The sequence below is a fragment of the Stegodyphus dumicola genome, chromosome 9, assembly GCF_044657685.1.
Source record: "Stegodyphus dumicola isolate Sdum_Otavi_A_Nest chromosome 9, ASM4465768v1".
Classification (NCBI taxonomy): Eukaryota; Metazoa; Arthropoda; class Arachnida; order Araneae; family Eresidae; genus Stegodyphus; species Stegodyphus dumicola.
Genome location: NC_140776.1, coordinates 109,089,296 through 109,106,018, shown reverse-complemented (window position 1 = coordinate 109,106,018; position 16,723 = coordinate 109,089,296). Strand labels below are relative to the sequence as shown.

Sequence of the window (16,723 nt, the reverse complement as noted above, 5' to 3'; positions counted from 1 at the left end):
TGTAGAGGGCTACCTGTACATGTGTATTTATGTATGTGCACATATGTGTATGAGTAAACACATTACATATGCATACATGAACACATATATATACATACATTTCTGAATCTGGTCCTGATAACAGAAGAGTAAGAGAATTATGTTCAAATTCCTTTTCATCTGGTCTTCCCATAAAAAACAATAGATGCATTTAAAATTCTGGAAAATGGCAAGGCTTATTCACACACACACAAAAATAAATACTGTATTTGACGGCATATAAGGCACATTTTTTTTCCTAAATTTGGTCTAAAAAAGTTACCTGCGTCTTATACGTGAAGGACACAGGTTAACTTTCAATACTGAATGTTATTTTTAGCCTGGATAAAGGTCTATAGCCCAGATAAAACCCGATATACGATAGTTCTAACATGTTGTGCTGATGGCACAAAACTATTGCCGTTTTTCATATTCAAAAGAAAAACTCATCCACAAGAAAAACTTCCAATGGGTGTAATTGTTCATGTTCATCCGAAAGGCTGGATGGATGAAGCTGGAATGAAACTGTAGTTACAGAACGTATGGGCGAGGCAACCTGGTGGACTCTTAAAAAAAAACCTCTTTTGGTTTTGGATCAGTTTAGCGCCCATAGAACTGAAACCATAAAGAATAAAGTGAGAGAATTAAAAACCCAGATAGCTGTCATTCCTGGTGGACAGACTAGCCTTTAGATGTATCGGTGAATAAGCCATTTAAGGAAAAAGTGCGAGAACAATAGAACAAGTGGATAGGAGAGCCCTCACACCCTTAAGTAGAATGAAGCGGCACTCTATTTCACAAGTGTGCGAGTGGGTAAAAAGATCTTGGGAGGACGTAAAAGCTGAAGTAATTGTTAAGTCCTTTAGCATTATTTGAAGAAGGTGATACTAGCGATGACGGAAACAGTAATGATGATGATATTCTCATTTTCGATGATGATGATAGTGAAAAGGATTTTTATGGTTTTGAAAATGATTGAAGTCTAATTTCATGATAAGCAACGCTTTCCTTGAATCTGTGTTTTTTGTTGTTTCTGCTTTATTTTGTATTATGTTTGATTGCTTGCCGTTCATTCATTTATTCATTATTGAAATTTACATATCATGTTCAAAATAGCTTGCCGTTTGTTAATTTTCCTTAATAAAAATATGTTTGGTAATTGCAATGATTGTTTATTTGGCTTTTACGAAATGTGAGAACTAAAAGAAACCACATTTTAAGTTATTGTGGTACCGCGCTATCGTGCGGACTACTGAAACTTTTTTCCTTGTGTGTGGCCTTCTAAATATGGGTGCGTCTTATATGCTGTTAAATACGGTAAATAAATATTGAAAAAATAGGGGCTGTGTTCTTTTCCCAAAATAGGTTTTTGGAGAATTAGAGTGAGAAAAAGGGAATCTTTTCTTTTTGCTGCTTCAATTGCTCTGCACAAACTTGAATGGCAACAGTAAGCATAAAAAACAGACAATACAGTATAAGGTAAAAGTATCCTTTATTACCAAATTTCTAATGTGCAACTTTTAAACATCATCAAAGGTTTATGTGGGGGCTGCTTTATCCACTTGCGCTACGACTAAACTTCATGGTTGCAGTGCCGTGTGCTACAATATAACAAGCGGTAAAATGTCTCATTTACGCCACTCCGCATCTGCGAGTGCAATCCAGAGCTGTAACTCGAGAAATAAACAATCTCGCTGTTAGGCGACGTGTGCACCACGTTATTTTCATTTTTGCGCGTGGTTTGAGACAAAAGCATCTAGACGTGTGTGGCACATCTTTTTAACGCAAGTGGTTAATAAAGGAAGTGATATACATTTCAATATTTTTAAACTGTTGTTCAAAATAATTAACACCAATAACACACATATGAAAAAAACACACACACCTACTCAATCTTACAATAAAGGTTTTCCATAAATTATATATTTTTTTAAAATTAAGTATTAAAATATATGAGCTGTGATAGAATCAGAACTAATGACATATATATGAAGCAAAAACATAGAGAGTGAAGCCACTTAGCATGGTTTTACTTTGTATCCTACCATATATACACCCTAGGTTATAACATACTGACTCACTTCAGTTGTTTACAGGATCCTGCCACACGTGAATCTTTGAACAAACATGTGATACGCTTTGTCAGTATACTCGCCTTGGTAAAGAAGGCTGCAGAGAGAATTTACATCTGATTTCACCAAACACATGATAATACCAATAAAAAGATTTCTACAAAGTTGCAGTCTATCGGAAGGATTGTATGAGTTGCATGTGCTTTACAACTGTTTAAAGATGATTTTCAAGATGATTGAAAAAACTGTCAAAAGTGACCAACATCTCGGAAAATCTACAGCAACAAAATTGAGAAAAACACTGGAGATAAGAATTCAGAAGTATGGAAAATCGGCTGAATTAATGTACACCAAACGTGGTTAAGATATATTGAAGAGTGTCTCTTGGATTAACGCGAAGTTGTTATTTCATTTATCGCCAAGTTGTTTAATTTATGGTAACCTGAGTAGTTGAATGTTATGGAAACCCTATTATGACTTAATTGGTTGCCTGACTGCAGTGAAAAGATTAAGGGCTTGTTAGTGTGTTGGATGTTTCTTAGGAGGTACGGCAATTATTTTGTGGTTTACACAATAAAATGGCTAAATGTGGTAAGATTAATTTCAAGTTTCTGTATGATTTGGAATGAAAGGGGAAAAGAACATTAACTGACTTATGTAAATGAAGATTTACTTAGTAGCCATTATAAGTGTCCTGTTTGTACGAAGGAAATGTGTATGGTCGAAAGTCGGAGGATACCGGCACTACGGAGAATATTTCCGACTCTTATTTTTTTAAATTTATGTGGCGATACCAGTATACAGATTTTAGTTCAGATAATTTTAGGTAGTTTTTAGATGCTGTTAAGGAATTTTGTTTGACTGAAGACATGAAAATTTCTAAAGGTAAGTGGTTTCTATAAGGTAATTGGATATTTTCTTTGCATAGTGCTAAGATGAATTTCCTTTTTTATGTTATTTCATAATTTGATTTAAAATGTAGTTTATTGAGATTATATATTTTTTGTTTGGCTCTAGTGTAGAATTGGCTTCTCCTTTGACTTTTTAAGTGAACATAAATTGATGAGGACATGGACAAAGGGAGTGCAGAATACCAAGTTTGTGCAATTCTTTGATTTTTTTTTTTTTTTAAGTGAAAATAAGTCAATGTGTACATTGATACCAAGTTTGTGCAGTTCTTTGACTTGTTATTTTGGCCACTGCATGAACTCGGTGTCCATGTACAGCCAAAAATCGACAATTTTCGCCAAGTGGCACATGTAAATATATTTTTACCATCAACCATTACTTTTACTAAAGATTTGGGTCTGAAAGTTTATGCCAAACTCCTTTTGAATGACAGAAAATACAGCTTCAATTACACAAAATATTAATTGCTTTAAGAATGATAACATTTGAAATAACATGTTATGTACATTGTTATGTATCTATGACTCTGAAATCAAAGTTTAGTCTTCAAAGTTCTCAACTTCTGTGATACAAGAAAGCATAAATGAGTCAAAGAAATGTATTCTCTGATACAAGAATATTGTATATTAAGAATATGCATCATTTGGCTAGAGAGTGACCAAGAAATATTATCATGAAAGGGACACACAGGGGATATTATTCATCAAAAGAGGTCAGAGTTACATCATCCAGAGAGGGCAGCTCCACTATAACAATGCGCTTGCTCATTTAGCTTAGCATCTGTAGTAGTTTTTTTTAGCAAACATAAGATTTCCCAGATATTTACAGCCACTATATTTCATCAATATCACATCCCTCTATCACTTATTTCAGTTTCCAAAAAGTCAAGTCCTACTTCAAAGAAAGGAGATTCCAAGATGTTACGGAAAACTGAGAGAACATTTAATGAGACTGCTGATTACTATTTCAGGAAAGAAATTTCAGGCACTCTTTCAGCAGTGGAAACAATCTTGGATAAAATCAGATGGTGGTTTTAGGTGATTTCTTTGAAATGGAAGAGATTAAATGCCAAAGTGAGAGTATTTTGTCTCCCCTCTTCCCAGAAAATCTCAGTTTAAACATTTTTTACAACACAACAAAGTAGCGTCATACCTAACAGCAATTATACAAGGCAATTCTAGACACAATATGCAATTGGAACAGAAAACTACTCAAGGAAAATAGATTTAAATAAATGACAAAGAAATTAAAACTCACTTCAGATTGTGGTAAAGATGTCTCCACATTAGTAATGTCACATTTTTCTATTTGCTCTGATTTTTTTCCATCTGTAACACTTAAATCATAGTTCAAATCTGATGCATCATTAGAATTTTTTATATCAGTGCTATTTATTGATATTGCACAATTTATTTGCATTCTTTGATCAGGTACATGTGCAGCAATAGCTTCAGAATTTACAGTAGAATCCTCAGAAATTTTATCTGTTTCTTCGACAATTTCAACTATACTAACAGGTTTACTGGCAGGCTCATCAGAATCTACTCCGAAACTACCCGGAAAGCACCCACTAACTACATTTTCGAAATCTGCAATCCTTCTACTTAAACTTTCTTCCAGTTCATGGGTTACATCTCCTGTAGTTATAACAATATCATCTCTTGAGTTCAAAACTTCAGAGATAGTTTTTTTTATAGCCTCAGCAGTAGTGCTGCAAACCTTCATTACGTTGTTATACACTTCATTAGCTTCTGGATTTGGAATAAATTCCATATCATCTATAGTGAAGGATTGATCTACAAGTGAGGGTACAGCCTCAAGAGTACTGAGCTCCACATCATTTAAATCATTACTTGACTCTCCACCTTTTACTGGAGTATTAGTAGATGATGATGCTAAATGCACCCAGTCTTCAAGCGGAGTTTCTGAGACATCTGTGTTTATAGCAACATGACAGCTGTCTACACCTTTAGGGGCTTGGTTTACTTGCTCAGCATTTTTAACCTTTATTTTTGAAGAAACAGGCGAGTCAATTACTGTTGAAGAAACTTGGTTAATCTGCTCAGTATTTTCAACTTCAGTTATTTGAATTACCTAAAAGAATTTTAATAATCAGAATACCATAAAAATTAAATTTAGAAACAATTTTACTACACAGCTTTATTTATAAATTTTCCTTATGCATAAGTTTCATTCAAACTTTTCACTTCCAGTATAGGGAAAGTTAAGTGAGGCATTTCAATTGTGAAATAAAAATGCAATATTCGATTTCAATATCTGAAATATGATACAGTGAGCTGCCACAGATACTTTTCTCCCATATCACATTTGATATGAAAGGTCCGCAGAGGGACATTGCAGCATATCATACATGACACAGGGAACAAATAAGTTAAATCAATTTTCGTTTTAATATTAGAATGTCATATGAAACTATGTTCATCAATCAATTTAATGTAAAACTGTGATTTATAGCTTTCTATATATATAAATTATATCAAAACTGAAAGACAATTAATAATGAAAATAAATTTTTCTTTTATATAAATCAAGGTAGAAAACTTTAATTACAATATGTTTTTAAACTAGAATATTTACACCAAAATTACTTAACAGCAATTATCTAATATCTATTGCTGTATAAACTGCATATAAGATTCTAAACTAGCGCTTACGTGTTATCAAGACCATCTGAGAAGAGGTCAATAAATTTTTCGAATGTGCCAAACTCTGACAACCATGTGCATAACCATGCTGATAACAATCCTTTAGTCAAGCAACGTAACCACTTTCATCTGCATTCTTTTTGTATTCAACGTTCTAAGAGTTTTTATAAATGAATTGTGATATTTTTTGCCTTTAACTAAATTTAAAAATATTTGCTTGTGAAATTTGCCAGCAATTGAAAAAAGTAAAATTTCGGCAGGAATAGCAAATTTTTTGCGAAATCTCTAAAGGGAACAACAAAGAGATGTATTTGGTAGACAGCTGATGTTGTCGAGGTTTGCAAAATGAACCTCTGAATTTCTAATTTTTTTTTTTTCTTTTAAGCAAAAGCAGATTGCCATGTACTTGAAGAGAAAAATAGCACAAAAAATTACAGAAAGACTTGAAGAATGTAAGCATTTACTTTTTAAATGTATCATGTAATACTCATTTAATAATTAAAATGTGTATCATACAATGCTTACATAATATAATTAAAATTTGTATTTTAAATTGCTAAAGTATATTTTCTTTTCATATGTTAATAATGTCTGCCAACTTAGGATAAATATCGATAATTTGGAAATCTTTAAAAAAATTGTGAAAATCACACACTTGCACTGAGCAAGTAATTTTTACCTTTTAAGTTGTAAGAAAATTGCTAAATTGCACCAAGGTGGTTCATTATCATGTAAGTACCTCAAAATAACAGCATGGTTTTGCTAATATCTAAATTTACACATTTTGTTGATCAGAGGTACAAGAATTTCGAAATTCCAATTTTTACAGTTCTCCAAAACTTTTCAACACAAACAGCTACAAACAGCTTACTAACAAGCATTCCATAAATATGAATTATCTAAACATGTATCCATTCTCTGTTGAACAATTAGCAACGTGCTTCATACTTGTCAGTCATTGCAAAGTATGCTTCAATTTGATAACTATACAAAATATCCAAGTAGTGAGATTTGCAATTCAGAGAGTTTTCTCATACATCCTAAAATGCTATTATGTCCATAAAAGATTGTCTATACATGGAGATTTTCTTTGTTTAGTTTTTTTAATAGATGTTAAAGGCTATCTTGCCGACGCAAAATAAATCGAATATGAATCTCTTCATGCACAACACAAGAGAAACACCAAATGCTAACCATTTCATTCTATTGAGCCTCAAGCAGCTTACATATAATTTAAACTCAGCATCATCATTAGTTTAATATTTTTGGCACAATAACCTCCACACAATAAATATTTTTGGCACAATAAAGTCTTCGTTTATTGTATAGCAGACTAAAGATCCCATCAAAGATGTTTACAAGTTCTTTTAGTCATAACTAAGAATTACAATGATGCTTGTCTATTTTAAATGTTATTTACAAAATTAAAATGCATATGCAATATCATACATGAGTCTCAATTTTTTAAACTTTTAATCAAGAAAGTATCATATATCCCTTGACATGTGGATATATGCTTTTTTTTTTAAGACAAAGTGTTTGGTTATTCAATTATGCTTAATTATATGTAATAATTTTTGTTTGATCACAATAATGGCATGGGGGGACTACAAAAAGGAAACAATCACCTTCAATCTTTTCTATTGCTTAATTTTTTTAAATACAGCATCATCTTTTACATTTCTTGTATTTAGCGGAATCAGCCTATCTAAATTTCATTACTAATTGAAGATTTTTTTTGGAACAAATTTCTACACATACTTATTGAGAAAAGATTAAGAACTTACAATAAGTACCAATTCTCACAAGGATTGATTAATCCTTTAAATTTCTCATAAGGAAAAAACTTCACATTTACTTTACATAAAAATCACTACAATACAAAGTCCAAGGTCAGCACATCAGTGATTCTGGATGTTAAGTCAATTTAAAGCTAGTAAGATTAGGAAAATATAAAAATTTTAGATATAAAAGGCTACTTGTGAAGCTTAACAACAACAACAACAACAACAAATAATAATAATAATAATAATAATAATAATAATAATAATGTTAACATTTGCTTTATTAAAAATTCTTTTAAACCTTAAGCAGTTTTATTTTATGTGCTAATACGTACTTTTTCTTTAATTTAAAAGAAAGATAATTTCTAGTTGTCTGTGTATATGTTAGAATTTTTAAAAATATCTGGAGATCTGTCCTCTTATATGGCATATAGCACGCAGACTTTATACTGAAATATTTGAAAAATTTTAGACAGTCTCACTACTGCATTAATTCTCATGGCTATTTTATATCTACATTTTGGTGCGAACAAAATTCCATCATTCATTGGTTGAATGACGGATTTAAAGTTTTGAGGGTAAAATAAAGCAGAGATGTTTTCCTTTACTAAAACTTTTATTTTGATAAGATGACAGAAATAATGAACTGAACAAAATAATAAGTTGGATCAAATCAAAGTTGAAAGAAAAGCACTATTTGCAATGTTAGCTAAGCTTAAGTTAACCAGAACATAAATCTTTCTCTTTTCCTCTTATGCCAACAAAAGGAAAACCAGTATGTGCCACACTGCACTTTATACACAATGGTCTTTTGGGTTCACTTACTGTATACATAGCTAGATGGGAAAATGCTGCACCCCTCACCTTCAATCATTTGAGAGCCAAAAATGTCATTTGCTAGGCAGCAGGTGTTTAAAGCCAAACATACGCGTCCTAGGCTTTGGCTGGAAACCCATTTGACAAAAAAATCCCAAATGCTAAATTTACCTTATTTTGTTTGATGTATTTCATTCACTTGGATAGAAAACTGGGTAATTTTTTTTTTTTTTTTAATTTGTAGTTAAGAACTTTACCACAGTTTCTTCCACTGCAAAAAAGTTCCACAGACATTTTTTTAAATTGCGTTTAAAACAAAAACATCACTATTTATCTACAAAAAAACATTAGAATTTGGAATATAACTAAAAGAATATTAACAAAAATGGTGCCATTGCTTATAAAACTAAAAATGTTTCTGCATATGGTTGCCACAACTGAAGTAATGCATGGGGTTACCTGAATATGCCACATTTTGAAAATTTGGCTACTTCCACTAAGGTGATTGTGCTAATATGTAGGTACCAAGAAAACATATACATTGCTTTCATTTACTTTATCATTGTCCACCTAACTTTTATAATGTGAATGTTCATAAGAAATGTGTTTATTATCTACAACAATTTAAAAAATTGTCTCTCAATGAAAGTTAACTCTTTTTTGTCAGAATTAATTTTTAGATTATTATTAAAATCAGGGATTAATTTCTAAGATTAGAAGTGCCGGAGCCCTATGGAAGACCATCAGCAAAGAGGAACAAGAGTAAATAAATAAATAAAATGACTATTAAACTCATTAATAATTTTAAATTAAATAGTTAATTATTATAAAATTAATTAATGTTTATAAATTGTTTTTAATCATTAATTATTATATAATTAATTAATTGTAATTTAATTGATAATTATTAGATAATTAATTATTACTTATTGAAATAATTAAAATTAAATAAAATGTAAAGAGATAAATTGAAATTTAATAAGTGGTTTTTAATATAATTTTATTGTTAAAAGAAAATTTTTGAGATAAAATTTTTACTGAAATTGTTATTCAATTACATAAAAGAAGTGCCGGACCCTTCTTATTCAGAGCTCCGGTGCATTCCAGCTAGAATTATCATTTACTACAAAAATTAAGAAGCACCAGAGCGGAGATCCGGTGGGTTTCAGCCCAGTTTAAGCTCTGATCATAGGGGGAAAAAGTTTTTTTATCATCACAAAAATTAAATATACTTAAAGTGTACTTTTCCATTTCGCCGGCGCAAATCTCGCCAAGCACATTTTATTAGCGACAACATACAATATACTCATAAAAAATGTTAATGAATGTTAGTTCTAAGAATTTTTTATTTTGAAGGCATACACATTTTAATATCGTTAAAAATTTTGTAAAAAGCCAATAAATAAAGACAATAAATTTATAAAAAGACATTAATTTAAGAATTTACTATTCTTTCATGGTTCAACATCCTCATTCGGCGGTTCCTATCACATGACCCCAAGTGATCTCATCTCACGTAAAGTACGTTACAAAAATCTGATTATCTCAGTAATTATCTACATTAATTACAAGTTAAATCTTAATTTGGAATATAAGTTTAAATGCAAGAATTGTTTCAATTCGTACGAATAGCTTACTCATAAATTATGTAAAACTGCAGTGCTTTACTTCGCTAGCGCATTCTCATTAGAATTGATGAATTTAACCCTTGACTTTGCCTTCGGATGAGCGGTGCGATTGCATCCTAACTGACTTAATTACCGCGAACGACCTCAGGGCATAAAATTGAACTATTTGGTAAAAATTCTATGTAATCGTATGCAATCAATATGATGAATAATGGTTACGACTTGTTTTGAAAATAAGGCGTAAAAGGTTACCAGTGAGGATATTCTGTTTGGCATCAGTTGTACCATTACTGGCGACTTTATCGCCTGCGCCGGCAAAACTGAAAAGTACCACTTAAAGTATAGCTGATGAAAATTCCAGGGAAAAACAGAATAAGGGTATGAGTGGGTGGAAACAAAAAATGAGAGGAATCTTGGTGAGAGAGAATGTTCTCTTTGACCGCGGCTCTCTGCTGATATAATTACAGCCATCAAGCAGATGTGAGTCAGGAGTAATATGAGTCCTGAATTTGACTCCTAAGGATGAATGTAAAGTTGCTTGTTATGCTTTCCCCTCCATTAGTGGATACTGTGGGAAGACGATGTATAGGACGTGCTTGAGCAGTTTATCTCAGTAAACAATCTTATTGTACTCGCTGTCACTTACCGCACATTTAAGAACACAAATTTTCCTTCCTGCAAGGATAACTAACTGTAAGCATTGATAACAATACGCTAGATACGATGGCATTGATGAGAAATTTATGCGTTCCTAAACAAACTCCCTCAAATTTCTTGCCCTCCTTACGTTTCCGCATGTCAGTAAGGGACTTTACTTGAACGTCTCATGTTCTCATGAGATTATATTTCTACGGAAATAGAGTACTGCAAGGTCTGCTTATTGTTAAACTAACATTAGGAATTCTAAATTCTTTCCCTTTAAATTGTAGTTCAGTTTTATAAAAAGAAGTACCGGAGCTCATATTATTTAGAGCTGCGGTACGCTCCGGCTAGAATTGTAATTTATCTTAAAAATTGAGAAGTACTGGAGCCGGCATCTGGTGGGTTCCGGTGCAATTTAAGCACTAATTAAAATACTAAATTAGCATAATGATAAGAATCTCGCCAGTCGAGAAATGCTACCTTCAGCAAAGCAATCTTACAAAATGAACATAAACTGAAAGCCTTAAATATACATATATATATAAACAATAATAAAATACTGCAAAATTAATAAGTACAGTCAAAATTCGTTAATCCGGACTCGTCAGGACTTCGGCGATTCCAGATTATAGATCATCAGTTTATGGTAAGACAGCATGCAGAAATTATTAAAGTAAAAATATGAAACCGTAATTTATGAAATAAAGAACAATTATGATCTAAAGGGTATCAAAATTTACAAAAAAAAAAAAAAAAAAGCTTAATATTTATTTGTTTACTTTATTAAACATTTCTTTCAATATAAGTTGTTTAAGTTGCTTCGTTTTGTGTGATAATACTTTCTCTTTAATTCTATAAACAGACATAATTCTTCAGTTACAAAGTTCCGCTGTTCAAGTCCTGTAATTGCTGTGCCAAGAATACAGACTAACTCGTCAATCGAAATTTTTTCGTTTTCAGTAACCTCTGTGTCACTTTCTTCATTATCGGAAGCGAATTATAATGACGAGGAATTTGATTTCAATCATATCAAAGACGGAGTACATCGAGATGAAATACTACATTTAGTAAGGAATTATAAGCCAAATAAAATAAAAAAATCTGCCCTGAAGATAAGGATAGTGCTGACAGATTAACTTCCAATTCATAGCGCGCCGCGGCGTTTCCCCCCCCCCCTCCGCCGCAGAGTAGCGTGAAATTGATAAACAGATTTCGGAATGGTTAGAGAAACGAAGGATATGCCTTTATCCATTTTTTGCAGCAATTCCACTTTTTGTTTAATGGACTTTGAAACATATTTTCGCTTTGTAGATCCTTTACATATTAGTAAATATATACAGGAAACTCTATTTGACATAATCAAAAGTTCAAGCTTACTTTTACAAAACTGCTATAACAGTCTGCAAAAAATAATAAGGCGGATTCAATTCAAAGATTAAGGAACAATGCAATCTGCAACATTAACTGAATCATATAATTTTTGCTTAGCTTATACTGTCCGTTATACATTAAACACGCATGTGTAAACGTATTATGCGCATGTGCACACGCATATTCGCAACCGTAAAGGTCTTACGCGCGACGCATGCGCAGAAAGTTTGTAGCTTTGAAATTCGGATTATGGGTGTCCGAATTAACGACTTTTGACCATATATCTTATCTTATATTACATATTCACATACCCTAAACATCAATATTACTAAAAATGAAACATATATGATACTCTATACCAGTGGTTCTCAACAGGTGGTATGCATACCACTGGTGGTGTGCAAGAGAAAAATAGGTGGTACGCAAAGATGCAAAGTATTTTTAACTATTAAATTTAAAAATTAAAACCCCAACATACTGATTGAGTTTTTTCTCAAGCATTCGTAAATTTATGCGATGTGAGCTTTGTTGAAGATTGGTGGTGGTGGTGGTAGTACTACTTTGTAGTGGTGGTACAAAACGTTTTCAATTTTTGTTTAGATGGGTATGCGTTAAAAGGTTGAGAACCACTGTTCTATACTAAATATGAAAATACATACATTTTGAATAATTACAGAATTAAGATATTAATAATTAAAATTACCTGTTTTTCTAAATTATCCATAGCCTGTAAAAAACAGTTAAATAATAAATTAAAAATATAAAAAAAGAAAAAGTTTCTTCGTGATAAATATTATTACATAACATACATATTTAAGTTATGAAATAATGACAAATTAATAAACAAATTTCTTTAACTGTGGATTTTACAATCCAAATTTCTTTGCTGCCAAATGTATTTTGTACATTAGAAAGAAATGGGAGGGGGGGAAAAATCAATGTATTCTCTGATTATCTGTCCAGTCTTGAAAGAATCACTGAGCAAAGCGCTATGTTGCCAAAAATTTACGAAAACATATTTATCTGGCAACCTACTAATAGTTGCACCAGCATATAATGTTGATAGTTTTTAAGTTCGAGGATCATGTTTGTGGTTTCTGCTGCATTCTTTTTAGTAATAATAGCGATTTCCAAATTTGTGAAACTCTCCTCCCCCTTTTTTTAAAGTAAAACAGATTGATGGGTACAGCTTAATTAATTTGTTGCTGTTTTACATAATTTTCAATGTTTCATAATGGATGTTTCTTGCATTTTTAATTTTGTTACTTCATTGATGTTTTAGGCAATTTTTTCATTGTCATTTTTTAACCTGCTGCTGTGTTCAGGTCCCTTTTGACTCAAAAGTAATTTAATTTTGTGATAAAATTAAAAATTATATGGCTATTACATTGTGGCTTCATGAATGTGCTCAGTTTACTATTCTGTGAGATATACTCATTTTTTGTTTTAATTGCAACATAAGTGTACTTGTCAAAAAAAAAAAGTTTACATAAACTGTGTTAGGAATACAATTTCCTCTTTGTAATATAAAAAATACACACATTTGTAAATCGAAAATACATTTATTGTTAATTAATAATTGTTCAGTATTGTTTTATGGTTATAAATTTTTCTGTAAACGTAGTGGTGACAGAAAGTCAAGACTTACTCAGAAAAATTGAAAAATTCTAAAAGATTAATCAAAAAAGGGGAATAGCAATCAAACCTTTTTTCTTAAATTGTCTAGAGATACATGAATGTCATAACCAATGAGAAGCATTAAAAGTTTTTTCAGGGTTTTTCTTTTTTTTAATTTGAGAAGTGTTTGCAGCTACGAAGTGAGTTCGAAGTAATAAGTAATTATTGTACCAATTCTAGCTTATAACAGGGTTTATTTTATACAATATATAAATTCAATGATGGAAGAAATGGATATGTTATTAACTGCTTCGATGACAAAGAAACTGTGTCGGAATCAGAAGATCACATTTCTGAAGCTTCTGAATTATCTTCGGACAATGAACCAGAAAATGAATTTACGAACAGCATTTATATGTCCAAAGATAAATCAATTCAGTATAGACGTGAGCCTCCTTTATAAGTAGGTAATCGCCACTCAAAGAATATTTTGAACCTTACACCAGAACCTACTAAATATGCTACTTCAAGAATTCATGATAAACTGTCTGCTTTTAGATTGTTTGTTACAAAAGAAATCGAGTAAATTGTCATCATGAACTTGAATATAGAAGGAAAACATGTATTTGGGAATGTGTGGAAAGAAATTAATAGTACTGAATTCAGCGTCTTTATATGTTTACTTTTGCTTGCTGGTGTATTCAAGCAGGGCTGTGGAGTCGGTAGGGAAAATGACAGACTCCAGAAATTTCAAATACTCCGACTCTTTCATATGTAAACATGTACACATGGGTATTTTTTAATATAAAAGAGGTAATAGATGCTACAGAAAAAAAACTGATGGCATAGAAAATTATTTATATTAACCCGTAACAGGGGAGGTGAAAAAGTTGAACATAACAGGGGACGTGCGGTCTCAGAGACCACGAATTATAATAAATTTTTAAAAATCGTCTATATAAAATATAATCATGATATTTCACTTAGATGTTCTTTGAACATTTTACTCGGAAAAGAAAATATGATTTTACACTTTAAAGTGAAATTAAATTTTTCGCAGAAAAATTCCCCATAGCTTCAAATTTTTTGATGAAAATCATATGCTGCACTAAATTCTATAAAACTAAAAATAAGAATGCATCTATTTTGAATTAACTATTTTATCTATATTAGTTAATATTCAAAGCAAATTTTAACTGCAGAAAATTGTATGTAGCACAATACAGAAAAATTTTGACAGTACCTAAAATATCAGTATCTTGATAGTAAACAATTTAGTTTTCGTCTTCTTTAGCATATTCATTGCATAACTTTTGCGTGCATTCCAAACAAACAGGGTCTTGGCAAGATAAACATAAATATGCTGTCTTTCTTTTCTTGCTTGGGGGGCGCAGACGACATGTTTTCCTTGATTTTAATTTTGCTTCTTTTGTGCACCGCTCCACATCCTTAGACTCAGCTTCTTTTCCTAAAATCCGCTTTATCGTCAAGCGCAATTCTCGATTTATTCTTGGATTTTTCCCTCTCGTGTGTAGTAGTGGTTGGACTAATTATTTCGCTAATTCTTTCGAAAACACCATTCTGGTCATAACAGGGTTTTGGTTATAACCTTGGTGCAAAATGTATGCGTTTACTGCACTCATATCTACTAACCGGTAGAAAAGAGCCATAGGCCAACGTGGTTGTTCTCCTAATACAGGAATGGACAGAACATTTTTCATCTAAAGCATCAATACCACCTTTGGTTCTGTTATAAAAACAAATTATTTCAGGTTTCTGTGTTTCCGAGTCTGTTTCTATCGAATGATGCAATGATGACATCAAAACCACTGCTCGCCTTTTTTCGCAGAAATTTTCTTCACAGTCATCTTCTTCACTAAAATCACTTCCAACTTCGTCTAGAAGTTTTTTCAGTTCTTCTGCATAACGTGGATCAGAAGGATAAATGAATCTCCGCGGACCTAACTTCAGAGCCATGTGTTCACTACTGCCGAAAATTGTAACACTGAGAGGGAGGTGAGGTCTCACAGACCGCTCTAGAAGAATTTCAACAGATACACTTGCCAAAGCATTCCGATAAGAAGGGGTGAGAAAGAAGGTCACGAAAAGTGAAGCTAGGGGAAGAATCCATTCACTTGGACAAAGCATGTAATAGGGGTGATGGGAGGAACATGTGGTGCGGTCCGTCAGACCGCATGTCCCCTGTTACGGGTTAATTAGCATTTATTATGAAATGGGAAAACTGGCATTAGTTACTTCTAAGAAACAGTATAGTTTCGAGACGATCTTCTTTGTTTTAAGACCATAGATCTGATTTGATAAACTTCAGAGCTGAGAAGAGTCTTTCCACACTGACTTGAGTAGGAGGAACAGCTGTTACTGTTACGGCAACTTCTTTTAACTTTTCAGGATAGACTTTTATAAGTTCTAAAAGAGGTGTCTTGCAAGTGCAATCATATTTCTCTATTTCTTCAAAGGCCTTGTAGAAATCTTGTTTTTATTTTTCTATTTTTATATCTAAAGGCTCTAGGTTCTTTATTTTCATTCGTTTGCCTTAGCCTTTTCAATATTATCCCAAAATATTTCTAAAAATCTAATTCATCACTGAAAAAGGATGATGGAGGCTCAGTTGCAATGTCTACAGTTTGACTTTCCTGATTTGAATATTCCAATTGTTCTGAAAATAATTTCATTCTTATTGAAAGTTCATAGATTTGCCTTCTTAATTTGTTTGTCATCCAAAAAAATTCAGTGTTTTGGATCTACATATATTGAACTCGGCAAGATATCATTGTCTAGCAAACTAGTTTCTCTTTTTTTCATAGAAGAAATGATTCCTTCTGCAATAAACCCTCCATTTCAGAAAGAACAAAGATCACATTCTTCCATTCTCGCCTCTGTTAATTCTTCAGATGGTAGCTTTTTTTGTAGCTATATACGATGTAGAAAGAAGAGTTTCCAATTCTGAAAGATCATTCCAGTCTTTCTGTTAGTGAAATATTAGGGTTATCTACATCTTCTAAAACAGTTCTTAATTCTAAAAACCTCTATATCATTAAATATGTACTTCCTCATCGCTTTGCTTGACCAATAATTGATCCTTTTCCTGCTCGCTTCCTAAGAATGGCATCAATTTTGGGAGTTCTTGCTGCTTACCTAAATTTACCAGTGAGATTTCTAACTAAATGAATCAGTTTAAT

The 16,723-nt window shown here is 32.0% G+C and overlaps 1 protein-coding gene across 2 annotated transcripts in view; it reads right to left on the bottom strand.

Moving 5' to 3' along the window:
• The window catches only part of LOC118187089 (uncharacterized), a 69,536-nt gene that overhangs the window by 41,331 nt on the left and 11,482 nt on the right, over nt 1-16,723 (bottom strand). For both annotated transcript variants that reach the window (XM_035357271.2, XM_035357272.2), the window contains exons 2-3: nt 12,610-12,633; nt 4,257-5,093 (exon numbers count right to left, since the gene is read on the bottom strand). In XM_035357271.2, coding sequence (XP_035213162.1) covers nt 4,257-5,093; nt 12,610-12,630 — 858 coding nt within the window. In that variant the 5' untranslated portion in view covers nt 12,631-12,633. The remainder of the gene's footprint in view (nt 1-4,256; nt 5,094-12,609; nt 12,634-16,723) is intronic.